Raw genomic sequence first — 14,604 nt, forward strand, 5'->3', positions numbered from 1 at the left:
CCTTGCTCCACCCCAGCCACCCATGGGATGGGCGGCAGGGCAGGGAGCCGCCCCATGGGGTGGCTTCTCCTCCAATTGTTTTTAAAAATAAAAAATAAAAAATAAATAAATTTTTTATTATTTGATATAATCAGGTGTGTTAGATTTGTTTTTGAGTTTTGTGTTCCTAAATGTTTTTAGACCCTTGGATGTTTTGGATGGCTAGGATCTTAAAAACTGAGATTCTCCAATTACTCACGATTGGTGGGGATCCTGATCCGTTAATATATTACTATCCCTGAGTAATGATAGACGTCATCACCTTTGTGTCTTTCTTATGTTCACTCAAATTTGATATTACTTTTAAAATTTAATTGGATTTGTGATAGATTATTATTGTATTTTGAGCCAATCGTGATTTTAAAAAACACATCGATCGATTTTAGAAAGACACAAGAATGACACAAAAGTGACATCTATCATTACTCTACTATCCTTATTCCCTACCTAGCTACTTTCCCAAGAAAATGAATCTTTATTAATTTGCTAATATATTTATTTCGGCTCAATGTTAATTTTATGATGGCAGTTTAAGCTCAAATGAGATGATATGTCAGTCAAGAATGGATTGGCATATTTGACTACCTCAAATTATAAATCATGAATTTGTTGAGATTTGGTCCAACTTTATTGCATAAACACTTCTGGTCAATTTTATTGTTTGTTACATAATGAGCATCTCTTGCATTTAGGTGCTCGAATTACTAGCAAATTAGACATGCTCATAGAGTCGGGGCTGCGAGGCTCATCTGCTGCTCCCTCTCTATGAAGTTCAATATGACATGAATTGTCAAAGGAAAAACGAGAAATAAGCATAAGGTATGTACACTAGTGTTTCAAGCCACATCAGCTTAGTGAGATACAGAGTCGGATAAAGGTGTAATATGTAGCATTATTCATTCACAATACGTAGCATAGAAAACTTTTATTCAATGTAAGTGAAAGTAAATAATTAAATTTATCATTTTTGTTATTATCCAGATAAGTAGTAAGTTAACAAATATGTTACTATCCATATTCTCTGCCTAGCTACTTCCCTAGCTAATATATTTATTTCGAGTCAATGTTAATTTTATAGTTGCGGTTTAAGCTCAAATGAGAAGATATGTCAGTTAAGAATCGATTGGCATATTTGTTTATTATAGAATGAGGATTTCATGCGCTTAGGTGCTAGGATTGCTAACAAGTTGGAAACCAATAGGGGTGCGGTAGGACGACAAACCCCAATTAATTTGGGGTTCAAGCAATGGAAGTATAAACTGAAATATTTTTCCTTTTCTTTCTTGTATAGGACCACTCGTCTGCAAAGCTCGTTCAAATGAGATTGCAAACGAACAGACAGAACCCCTTTTCTGTAAACCCCGCTCGAACGAGGTTGTAGATGAGCCATTCAGTTTGGACTAATTTAGCAAGTAAAAGTAGTCGTCCACAAACTCCGTTTGAACAAAGTTGCAGATGAAACAAACAAAAATACCAAACTTTTTGAATAAATTAATGAATATGAAGCATCTACTTAATTATCATCACTATTTTGTTTCCCTTTGATTTTTTTTGGAGCTGTGGTGCATGCATGCAAGAGAAGGTAGATACAGCAACTGCAAGAACCAGAAAACTTTTATTCAATACTCATTCACTGTGTCAGATTTGGTGACTTGTTTTCACAAGTCTTACCATGGGCCCCACAGCAGTATGGCATCCCATACTTTGACTTGTGTTTCTCTCACACGTCCATTTTGTCCCTTCTTTATTAAGCTTCTTCTAGAAGCTTTGTCAAAATGGCTTGGTTGTTAAAAGTTTGAAGCCATTCGGTCTTAAGGGGGGAGAATGCTGCAATTTTAGTGAAAAAGAGAGAAAGAAGGAAAGCAAAAGTTGGCGAGAGAGAGAGAGAGGCTTGTGCTGTAGAGAGAAGAAGATGCACTATTTTTCTTCATTTTGATCTCACATTTGGAATGTTGAAAAGCTTAGAGAATTTTAGAGAATATTTTCTCTTTTGTATTTAATTCTCTTTTGAGTGAGATTGTGGTGTATTGGGGCTTTTGGGTTTGAGTGGTTTTGTTTGTATTACTCTTTGTACTCCACTTTTTATTAGTGAATTTCTCCTGAATCGTCTCCGCCAGTGGATGTAAGCTTGTTAAGCCGAACTACTCTTGGTGTCATGTGTGGCTGGGTTATTTTTCTATTCTGCACTTTTCTACTTCTTTGGTGATCTTGAAATTAACATTTGTCACAACAAACTGGTATCAGAGATCAGGTATATATTTTGCGGAATGGCTACTGCAAAATTTGAAGTTGAGAAGTTTGATGGAAAGAATAGTTTCAGCCTTTGGGGCATCAAGATGCGAGCTTTGTTACGACAACAAGGCTTGGCGAAGATTTTGGATGGCGAGGTGCCATCAGCATCATCAATGGAGGAAATGAAGGAACTTGAAGAAAAAGCCCACAATGCAATTTTGTTGTCTCTTTCAGATGGAATTTTAAGAGAAGTTGCCAATGAAGAAATAGCCGCTGGACTTTGGAAGAAGCTAGAGAGCTTGTACATGAAGAAATCTCTCACTAACCAATTGTATTTGAAGCAACAGTTATATACCCTCAAGATGAAAAAAGGTATGCCTCTTTGTGATCATCTTGATGACTTTAATAGAATTATTTTGGATCTGAAAAATATTGATATTAGAGTAGATGATAAGGATCAAGCCCTGATTTTGTTGTGTTCACTACCGGATGCCTTTGATAATTTTGTTAATTCAATGTTGTATGGTAGAGATACTATCTCCTTAGTTGATGTTAAATCTGCTTTGAATTCTATGAAGTTGAGGACAAGATTGAATAGTAAAGGTAGTGATAATCAAGTAGTTGGTTTATTTGTTAAGGGTCGTTCAGAAAATTATTTTAATTTTAGAGGTCGATCCAGTGAGAGGGATTCAGGTAAAGGTAAATCAAGAGGCTGATCGCAGTCCAGGTCAAAGAAGAAAGTAAAGTGTTACTACTGTAAAAAGTATGGGCATTATAAGTCTGAGTGTCCGAAGTTGAAAAATAAACAAGAAGGTGACAAGCAAAGTTCCTCTTCTGTGGCTGGTGTTGTCGAAGGAAATTCTAAGGGTTCAGACCTTGTCCTTGCAGTTACTGTTTCTAATGATCGTTCTTACGACAAGTGGGTCCTTGATACTGCTTGTACATTTCATATGTCCCCTAAAAGGGATTGGTTTACTACCAATGATTCAGTCAATGGTGGTTCAGTCTTAATGGGAAATAATGTTGCCTGCAAGATTGTTGGTATTGGTACAATCAGAATTAGGATGCATGATGGGATTGTGAGGACTTTGACGAATGTTCGAAATATACTAGATATGAAGAAAAATCTTATTTCATTGGGCACTTTGGACTCCCTTGGATACAAGTATTCCAATGATGGTGGAGTCATTCGGGTGAGCAAAGGCACATTGGTTATAATGAAAGGTAACAAGGTTGATGCCTCTACTTTCTTCAGGGAAGTACGGTAACAGGTTCAGCTGCTGTGACTTCTTCAAATGATCCAGATTCAGACACTACCCGGTTATGGCATATGCGGTTGGGTCATATGAGTGAGAGGGGTATGACAATCCTGAGCAAGCGGGGTTTGCTTTGTGACCAGAAAACAGGATCTCTTGACTTTTATGAGGATTATGTGTTCGAGAAACAGTACAGAGTCAAGTTCAGTACAAGCATCCACAAAACAAGTGGTACATTGGATTATATCCATTCAGATCTATGGGGTCCCTCTCAAGTTCCATCAAAGGGTGATGCTCGATATTTTGTTACATTTATTGATGATTATTCGAGAAAAGTCTAGGTGTATTTTTTGAAGAAAAAAAGTTATGTGTTTGTCACTTTCAAGCAATGGAAGACATTAATTGAGAATCAGACTGGGAAGAAAATCAAGCGACTCATAACAGACAACGGCATGGAATTTTATGGTGGTGCATTTAATAAATTTTGCAAGGATGAAGGCATCGTTAGACATCGCACAGTTAGTCATACTCCACAGCAAAATGGGGTTGCTGAGCGAATGAATAGGACTCTCTTGGAGAGAGCGCGTTGCTTACTTTCAAATGCTGGGTTGTCTAAAGATTTTTGGGCTGAGGCGGTCAATACTGCTTGCTATTTGGTCAACCATTCTCCATCAACAGCCATTGATTGTAAAACTCCTTATGATGTATGGTTTGGTACTCCTGCTGATTATTCATTTTTTAAAACTTTTGGTTGTCCTGCTTATTGTCATGTGAATGATGGTAAGCTTGAACCTAGGTCAAAGAAATGTATATTTCTAGGCTATACGGATGGGGTGAAGGGATATAAATTATGGTGTTTTGATCCTAAATCACCTAAGTTTATAGTCAGCATAGATGTTATATTTGATGAATCTATCATGCTTCACCCGAGAAAGGAGTCTATTGTTTCTGCAAGAAAGGAGCAGGGTTCTAGCAAGGAGGTGGAGCTTTAGGTGGAGGCTTCACAGAGGGTGCGAGATAACACTCAAGATCAGCCTGTTACAGATGTTCATGATTCCAATTCTGATGATGATGTTCCACAAGAAGAGCAAGAGACTAGTATTGCGGCTGGTAGACAGAGGAGGCAGATTAGGCCACCTCAGAGATATGGCTATACAGATTTGGTAGCATATGTACTTACTGTGGCAGAGGACACTGCAGTCCAGGAGCCTTCCACTTACTCAGAAGCTGTCACAAGTAGTGAGTCTGCTCAATGGGTTATTGCCATGAATAAGGAGATTGAGTCTCTTCATAAGAACCAAACATGAGAATTGGTGAAATTGCCTAAAGGCGCTAAAATTGTTGGTTGCAAATGGATCTTCAAGAAAACGGAAGGAATCCCAAGTGTTGAAGATGCAAGGTTCAAGGCACGTTTGGTAGCAAAAGGCTATAGTTGAAGAGAAAGTATAGACTTCAATGAAGTTTTCTCTCTTGTTGTGAGACATAGTTCTATTCGTGTTTTGCTTGCCATGGTTGCCCTAGATGATTTGGAACTTGAGCAACTTAATGTGAAAACTGCATTTCTGCATGGTGAGCTTGAGGAAACCATTTACATGCATCAGCCAGAAGGGTTCATTGTTGAAGGTAAAGAAGATCATGTTTGTCAGTTAAGGAGGTCGTTGTATGGTTTAAAACAATCTCCAAGACAGTGGTACAAGCGCTTTGACAGCTTTATGATCGGACATGGTTACACAAGAAGTAACTATGACAGCTGTGTATATTACAGGCAATTGTCTGATGGTTCTTTTATTTATTTATTACTCTATGTGGATGACATGCTTATTGCTGCTAAAAGCATGTTGGAGATTAAGAGATTGAAATATATGTTGAGTGATGAGTTTGAAATAAAGGATTTGGGTGCTACGAAGAAAATCCTTGGTATGGAGATTCACAGGGATAGAAAAGCGGGAAAGTTGTACTTGTCACAGAAAAAGTACATTGAGAAAGTACTTGAACATTTTGGTATGCATAATTCTAAACCAGTTAGTACTCCACTTGCAGCTCATTTCAGACTTTCAGCAGCGTCAACACCACAGAGTGTGGAGGAGGAGCAGTTCATGTCACGTGTTCCTTACTCCAGTGCAGTTGGAAGCATCATGTATGCTATGGTGTGCACTCGTCCAGATATTTCACAGGCAGTCAGTGTTGTTAGTTGCTACATGGCGAATCTAGGCAAGGTTCACTGGCAGGCAGTGAAATGGATACTCCGTTATTTACGGGGCACTACAGATGTTGGTTTGGTCTATGATAGAGGCAGTGGTATCAGTTCCAGTGTCACTGGTTATGTTGATTCAGATTATGCTGGTGATTTTGATAAAAGAAGATCTCTGACAAGTTTTGTTTTCAATCTCTTGGGGTGTGCCATTAGTTGGAAAACGACTTTACAGTCGACGGTTGCTTTGTCCACTACGGAGGCAGAGTATATGGCAGCAGCAGAGGCAGTGAAAGAAGTAATTTGGCTCAGAGGTTTGGTTAGTAATCTGGGTTTGTAGCAAGATGAGACTGTTGTATTTTGTGATAGCCAGAGCGCAATACATTTGACCAAAAATCAAATGTATCATGAGAGGACCAAACACATTGATGTCAGATATCATTTTCTTCGAGAGGTAGTGACACAAGGTGATATCATAGTGAAGAAAATTGCTATGGCGAAAAATCCAGTAAACATGTTGACTAAGCCACTTCCGATCCTCAAGTTCAAGCATTGCTTGGGCTTGATTGGTGTTTGTCGTTTGTAATTTCCCTTAGGGGTGTTGGAAGAGACGTCTTGAGGAGATTTAAGTTGAAGATTTGATGAAATTCAAGTCAAGGTGAAGATTTGTCATATTTGGTGACTTGTTTTCACGAGTCTTACCGTGGGCCCCACAGCAGTATGGCATCCCATACTTTTGACTTGTGTTTCTCTCACACGTCCATTTTGTCCATTCTTTATTAAGCTTCTTTTAGAAGCTTTGTCAAAATGGCTTGGTTGTTAAAAGGTTGAAGCCATTCGGTTTTAAGGGGGGAGAATGCAGCAATTTTAGTGAAAAAGAGAGAAAGAAGAAAAGCAAAAGTTGTCGAGAGAGAGAGAGAGGCTTGTGCTGTAGAGAGAAGAAGATACACTATTTTTCTTCATTTTGATCTCACATTTGGAATGTTGAAAAGCTTAGAGAATTTTAGAGAATCTTTTCTCTTTTGTATTTAATTCTCTTTTGAGTGAGATTGATGTGTATTGGGGCTTTTGGGTTTGAGTGGTTTTGTTTGTACTACTCTTTGTACTCCACTTTTTATTAGTGAATTTCTCCTAGATCGTCTCCGCCAGTGGATGTAGGCTTGTTAAGCCGAATTACTTAAAATCTTGGTGTTTTGTGTGGCTGTGTTATTTTTCTATTCTGTACTTTTCTACTTCTTTGGTAATCTTGAAATTAACATTTGTCACAACACACTGGACGTAACATAGAAAACTTTTACTCAATGTAAGTGAAAAGTAAAACAACTGCAAGAACCAGAGAAAGTAGTATTACAAAATGTGACATGAAATGAAAATGAGCAACTGCATCGTATTGCACCAGTTATCATTTAAAAGGTTGACACTTCCGTCTTAGCAAAGAATAGGCCGGAAGGTCCACCTTCAGGCATCAAAGCCAGCATGACAGGACCTTTAGCTCCTTCTTCAACAGTCAAGACGCCGGTGTTGTGATTCAAATCCGTCTTGACAAAGCCGGGACAAACTGCGTTAATGACAATGTTGGGGTACTTGTTAGCCAAAACCCTTGTGTAAGCATTCAGAGCTGCCTTGGAGACAATATAAGCAGAATAATTTGCAGGCCAGCCTTTGATTTCTATCAAATTCTCCTTGGCGTCTTCTAAGAACCTTTCCACCACATTGTCCACTTTCTCTTCTGTGAGTCCATCTACATCTTCTAGCTCCTTTCTTGCATTCTCATTTGAGACACGCTGAAATGCCATTGTTGTTAATTAGCACGTATGATATAGCTAAAAGTTGCTACTTTTTGATATATGGAGTTCTTTTGAGTAGCACCATTTTACCCACGATTTGAAAATGCACCGCAATTTTTTAAAACGCACTTCCAACGATATAATAATACTGTACCTTTAGCTGTCCGAAGGAGGAGGAGACATTTATTATTCTTGCAGAATTGGATAATTCAAGAAGTGGGATTAGTTCTTTGCTCACTTGCTTCATCCCATAATAATTTGTTCTTAGACAATCCAAGGCAGTTTTGTAAGTTTGCTTAAAAACTGTCTCCAAGGATCCGGGATTTGCACCTATAACCTGTATCATTAATGTATGTAGTGATAAATCATGCTGCAGCATACATGTTTAGAAATTAAAATCATTTGAATACTATTAGGAAGAATTTCCTCCTATCCGGCCAAAAACTGTCCTTTTTTCTTTTTCTTTTTTCTTTTTTCATTTATGAGACTTTTCCTACAATGTGGGAAAGAAAACATTAAACTATATAGGATTATATTGCATTGAAAACCTTACTTTATCAAACTCTAGTTTTAAGCTCTTTTGATCCTCTGCTGTGATTATGGATCCGCCAATCCCTGCATTATTTATCTGTAATTTGAAACAATTTCAATATCAGAGTACATAAGAACAAGATTTTATCTAGTTAAAAATTGGTCTTTATTTTTCAACAAGCAAATGACGTTATGTTCATTTAAAAAAGGCTACTATAGACTGATTAGAAATGAATCTTTATATAATTATTATCATCCTCCTTATCAAGGGTGGCGGTTCAATAGTCTAAGGAAGTTTTCAAGTGGTCAAAGCATGTATTAGGGCGTAGGTTTGAATCTCCACAATGGAGAATCTCCATATGCCTAATTAGTATTAACCACCTTGAATTTTTATTGATACTCTCATGGAGCTAAATCAGGCTATAACTCAGTCGATATGGGCAAGTAATGTGAGAAGATAGGTGAGTCATATATGTACTTATTCGTGCAGGTGTTTGGATAGTTCAAATAGATATGAGGTCCACCTATACCCCTCTCATTTTAGCGTTTCCCGTGCAATAAAGACAGCTAATTACACCCGATAAAACTTCATTAGAGTTTAGAAAATGTACCAGTATGTCAAGCTTCCCAAATTGGGTTTGGATGAAATTTGCAAGAGAAGAAATGGTAGCCTTGTCCCCCACGTCAAGTTGATGAAAAATCACATGGGAGTATCCAGCAGCCTTGAGTTTTTCAACAGCTTCATTGCCCCTCTTCGCATCTCTAGCAGTTAATATCACCCTGATCCCATTTGAAGCCAACTGCTTACATATTTCAAATCCTATCCCTTTGTTGGCCCCCGTAACAACAGCAACCCTGAAGAAAAAAGTTTGAAACGAATGCAAAAGAAACGAAATTAAGGGTGAGTATTAAGGATCGATGTTTCACTATATATATATATATATGAGGCTCATATAAATTTTTTTTTGTTAAAGATGAAATTACCTCTTCGTCATGTTTGTTGACTTGTTTCCGCTGTTCGTTGATGCCAATTTATGGAAGTTTACGGTTTTGCTGTTGGTTTTATGGTTTAAGGTAAAGGTTATGGGGTATTTATAGTTGGTCATCCCTGGATTTTTACGCACGCAGTGACATCTTTCGACTTGCAATCTTGCTTGTTACGTATACGGTGACGTTTTAGACTTTTCTCTTGTTTTTTGAGCAAGAAACTAGAAATAAGACTCATTATATGTATACTGTGGGAAGAAACTAGAAATAAGAAAATAAATAAAGAGCAGAATAAGAGTGCGTTTGAGATTACAAATTCGTAAGAATAATTTATATTTTTTAAAGATATCATAAAACGTAAAGTGTTTGGCATTGCGATTTAAAAAGCACTTAATCTTAAAAATAAAAAGTCTGCAATTCTATAAACAGGTTAGGGGGTGCTTATTTGAAAAAACACAAATTTAAATCAAAATCACGATTTTGCATAACAAATATTTAATAAAAAATACTTTTTAACGCATTTTACCAAATGTCTTTACGATTTTAAAAAGTAACGATTTCAAAAGCGCAATTTTTAAAATCGTACTCATTAAAATCACAATCCCAAACGGACCCTTAAATTATTTGTCTAAGTACAATTCCCGTTCGAGAAATGCTAGGTTTTCTAAGTTAAAAATTCTAAAAATTTTGTTACAAAATGATGTATCACCATCCTATTACCATATTTGTCTATTTATTAATCAATAGACCACATAGAATAGTAACACATCATTTTGAAACCAAATTTAAAAAATAAAAATTGAAAAACCTAGCATTTTCCTTCTCGTTTTGGTTAGGTGTGAATGTAATTTCTTGCTTGTGTGCTATATATGAGTAATGCTAAAAGTTTTTCATGTGTCGTTCTCGATCGTATCACTCTAAAAATTGTGACATTTAAAATTATCATTGGGCTTGTGATTTATCACTATTTAATTTTGATCAAATTATAATTTTACAAGCTACTTCATTTTTTGGAGTAAAACAAAAAAGACACAATAAATACTTATAGTATCCGGAAGAGGTACCTCAACCAATTGAGGTCACTTATAGCACTCCTTAGAAAAAAAATTACTCTCATAGGAATCTCCGTGTGTAAAGAAATTATCATATTTAATACTCTTCTATTTATAATAATAATAATAATAATAATAATAAAATACAAAAATAAAAGCAGAAGGTATATTACTATATTCTGTTCGCTAAAAAATATATGGGCTTGGGTTTTCATTTTCAACCCAATCCACCTCAACCCGCCCAAATCACATACCCAATCTCTCTCTGTCTCTCTCTAATCGACGAGAAGCACAGTTCTCAGAGACACCGAGGTAAGATCGCTTCCGATCTAAAACTTTCAATTAATAAGTTCTTTAGACTTTCGTAATTTCCGTATTCAGTTCTAGGATTCAGGGGTTTAATTTTTATTATTATCAAGTGGTTTTAGAGGGATTTATTACTTGCATTAATAGTGAAGCTAAGGTTTTTGTCCGGTTAAATTAGGTTTAATTCAAGATTCAGACGGAATCAAATGCGTTTTTCTTTGCTTGAAAAACTTGGGTTTGAATGTTTATGTAAGATTTTTGTGCTTCGTTGGTGAAAAATGGTTGAAGTTGGCTCACTCGAACTGATATTATGTAAATTCTTTCAATGTCTATGTTGGGATGTTGAATTTTAAGTGAACTTCTTTTAAGTGGAACTATCATCTATTATGTTTCCTTTTTTGTCAATTCTTGGAAGTTCTTTTAGGTGTCTTCAAGTACGTCTGTTGCTTCTAGTTAGGTATTTTCAAATGTATACTTCCAGTGTACTTGGGCAACCTTAGGCTTTTAATGATATCTTCAATTCTTCATTACTTATAAAAAAAATTAATAATAAAACATAAAAATAAATAAATAAATAAATAAAGTATGTCTATTGTTTATGGGGCTCTGCTGAGTCATTAGAATTGGGAACCTGTGTAGGAGACTCTAAATATCAGTGTGGACTGGTTTGTTATATTTGAATAATATTCAGGCTAGTGTTAGCAGACTTGCAATTATGTAAAATGTTATCAAAGAGAACGGTTTAGCCCCAACTGCAACAAATAATTCGGATTGATTTTTGACATTAGTGATGAATTTTAGGAAAGATTTGAATGTTTTTTTTCTTCATACTAGATTAAGGATTGATCAATGAGTAAAGCGTTTTGTCTGATCACTAATTGCTCTGTATAATAGAAATTGGATACTCATTTTCTTAGTTACATTTTGTTCTTTATGCATTGTACATGGTGGTGAAATTATTGCGCATGTTCTGCAGTAAGCCGTTTACAGGCTAGAGATTAATGTAGGGAGAACTATTGGAATGTTTATTGCCCATAGATTTTCAGTGGCCTTGTTATTTCTACTTCTTTGATGAAATTTATGTTACGCACCAATTGAGAGCTTTCAGAGTTACTTGTGTGTCTGGTAGATATATGCTTGTGTGAGCATGCAGTTTTCTTAGTAAATTATGTTAATGTCTTGATTATTTGCTGTTAATTCTTCCTGAATTATGACACGAGTATTTATGTTTTGGAGTCAATTTTGGCCATTCAGTTATTTCAATTTAATTCTTATCTTTCACCATCTTGTACTTAAAATCCCTTATTTTCTTACATTTTTAAATATTAATGGTGGGTCTGAGTAGCTCTTACTAAAAAACGCAAACATTTTCATGTCTAGATGGCATTACAAGAAAAGTTAGATAAATGGGAAAAATATACTTTATCCCCTGAACTATCCACTCATTTACACTTTTAACCCCAATGTTTAAAAAGTAACACTTTACCCTCCCCCCCCCAAACTTTTAAATTGTTGCAATTCGATCATTCCAACTTTTTTTTCCCAAAATGCCCCCATTCCAAGTTAAAAAAAATAAAAATAAAAATTAAAGGGTGGCCGGTCTGGGGTGGCCAGCCACCCCTTAATTTTTAATTTTTTAATTTTTATTTTATTTTATTTTTTTTAACTTAGGATGGAGGCATTTTGGAAAAAAAAAAAAAAAAAAAAAGAAAAAAAGTCAGAATGGTCGAATTGCAACAATTTGAAAGTTTGGGGAGGGGGTAAAGTGTCACTTTTTAAACATTAGAGTTGAAAGTGCAAATGGATAAATAGTTCAGGGGGGTAAAATGTATTTTTCCCTAAATAAATTCAAGAAGCGGCAAGAGAAGTGCCTGTCAACCCTCACGAGCATTGCAGCAGCTAATAAGTCCACAATTCAGAAATCCACACCTGTAGCTGCAGCGCTGTCGGCCAATGCAAGAACCCCTGCTTCTGCCGTTAAATTTTCAAATGATACAGAGAGACTTGAACACATTAACAGCATTCGTAAAGTCCTGTAGGAGCTCAGATCAAGCGTGTTATAGATCTGCTACTGGAGGTTTAAACCGAATTCTTCCTGCCTTTATCTATCATACGTATTGCCTAATGCTCTAGTTATTCGCAATGCTCATTGCTGAATTGATTTAAAAGTTGTGTGTTTACTGCAAAAGAAATAGTTATAGTTATCCACCTTCATCAAACTGGGACCCCTTTTTTTGGCAATTAATTGGGGAAACTCAAAACCTTGTTTATATGGCATGATTTTAAGGGGAAGCTGATAATACTTGATAGACAGTTGTACTTTGAATTGAAGGTAATTATAAATTATAGAGGTTTGTGGGCAATTTGTATTGTAGTTTTGTTTACTGTAGTAACGGGGTATATCAAATCAATAGAAGTCAACATGAGTTACATTGCTCTGGTTGGACCAGGTTAATGTTAATTATCACCAGTTGAATGTTGTTTGTATTTGCAGACAAGGCAAGCCTTCACGCCGGAGCAAAAAAATGAATCATGTTATGTTGACGCGAATGCCAACAAAGCTGTCTTTGACAGTTTGAGGAATAACCCGAAAGTGCACTATGATGGGAAGCGTTTCTCTTACAAGGGAACATTAAACTTACGTAGCCACAGAACTTCATGGGCTAATAAACTTTTTCGATTTAGTATTTAAGTTGTATTTAGTTTTTTCCTTATACCTCTTTCATGGTGGGTAACATTTTGACTTGTCACTTGGTCTACAGTCTAAGTATGATCTAAAGGAAAAGAGTCAGCTTCTTTACTTAATAAGGTAAAAACGAGAGGGCATTGCTGTCATTGATCTTAAGGATGCATACCCAACTGTGATGGATGACTTGCAGGTACATGTAATATTTGATTTCCCCATTTTGTTTGATGAACTTTTACATCATGATATTCATGATTTCAAAATAGCACCAGAATTTTGTTCAGAGAAGTCTTTGGAAAAAACTGCTAGGCCTGTTAGCCTTGTGCATGCCTCCCTCTTTCTGTAAGGTGTAGTCCTGGGTTTAATCCATGGGTGCAGTTGGATTGGGTGGTGTGGGGGTGCAAAGATTATCCATCATCACGTGGCCTATAAAAAAACTGATTGACCAAAAAAAAAAAAAACAAAACAAAACAAAAGGTTGCTAGAAAAAGTTCATCTTGCATTGAAGGCCACTAAATGAACCCTTTTTTTTTTTTTGTAAGTAAAAGCATTTGGTAAGAAAACTGAACGAACCTTTGAATTCTATGGATTTGATTATCTCTCTGTGTACAACTTGCCGAGCATAGTTCAGAGGTGACGGGTGACTGTGTGTTGGTGGGACTTGAAAAGGCCTGGAAGCCTGCCTTCCCTTGACCTTTTGGTGTCGGGTGGGAACTTCTTTTCTCAGAATGATAAACAAAAAAATCCAAGGTTTTGAATAGTTATCATTAAATGGAGCAAATTGTGTGATATTGTTGTATCTGGTAAAGTTTTTCTGGCTTTGGATGCATGGATTAGCTTTCTCAAAAGATGATTTTCATTATGACGAAAAGTGTAACGTGCCACCTTAACACATTACCAAATGGTAACTTGTCAAATTGACACGTTACTAAAGAATGACGTATAATATACATTGACACGTCACCATTTTGTAAATTTTTAATTAATTAACTCAATTATGGAACGATCAATACATAAAACGATCGTTTAATAAAACTCTGCTCGCTCGTTTAACGTTCGCGCGAATACTAGCACGAGTTGAGAACAAAATTACGAAAATTATAAATTATTAAAGCTTGCATAGGTATTTCATTCATGCAATAGAACAAGTTTAACATTCGTTTAATATACCCATATCAAACTAGGCTCGATCATTTAACGTTCGTAAATAATATTAGCGCGACTAATATTTATAAGGGGAAACTTCACTAAGCCCCCCTGAACTTCCGGCCGATTTTGCAAACCCCTCCTGAACTTCCAAATCTCTCATTTTGAATCCATGAACTTCCATTCGCTCTCACTTTGGGCCCCTCTGTCAGTTTTCAACATTAGATTAAACGGTTTAACTTTTTTATACCTATTATACTCCCACGTTAAAACTACACCGTTTTGGACTTCAAAACTAGAACACTCACCCAGTCCAAAACGACGTCGTTTTAGGCATTAATTTTTTTTTTTGGCAAAAAATTAAAAAAAAGAAAAAAAAAAAAAAAAAAAA

At 36.1% G+C, this 14,604-nt stretch overlaps 1 protein-coding gene and 1 pseudogene across 1 annotated transcript; one reads left to right on the forward strand and one right to left on the reverse strand.

The window, feature by feature from the left end:
• Positions 1 to 7,099: 7,099 nt before the first annotated feature.
• LOC132173758 (salutaridine reductase-like) lies at positions 7,100 to 9,084 on the reverse strand. The gene is made up of 5 exons (XM_059585353.1): positions 9,021 to 9,084; positions 8,648 to 8,891; positions 8,059 to 8,133; positions 7,660 to 7,842; positions 7,100 to 7,502 (listed from the first exon to the last, which is right to left on the reverse strand). Exons 1-5 carry the CDS (start codon positions 9,029 to 9,031, stop codon positions 7,125 to 7,127), a joined length of 891 nt encoding a protein of 296 aa, XP_059441336.1. The 5' UTR covers positions 9,032 to 9,084; the 3' UTR covers positions 7,100 to 7,124.
• A 1,204-nt stretch (positions 9,085 to 10,288) lies between these two features.
• Positions 10,289 to 13,372, forward strand: LOC132173661 (uncharacterized; annotated as a pseudogene).
• Positions 13,373 to 14,604: the final 1,232 nt, after the last annotated feature.

This window comes from Corylus avellana, chromosome ca3, assembly GCF_901000735.1.
Source record: "Corylus avellana chromosome ca3, CavTom2PMs-1.0".
In the NCBI taxonomy this organism is placed as follows: Eukaryota; Viridiplantae; Streptophyta; class Magnoliopsida; order Fagales; family Betulaceae; genus Corylus; species Corylus avellana.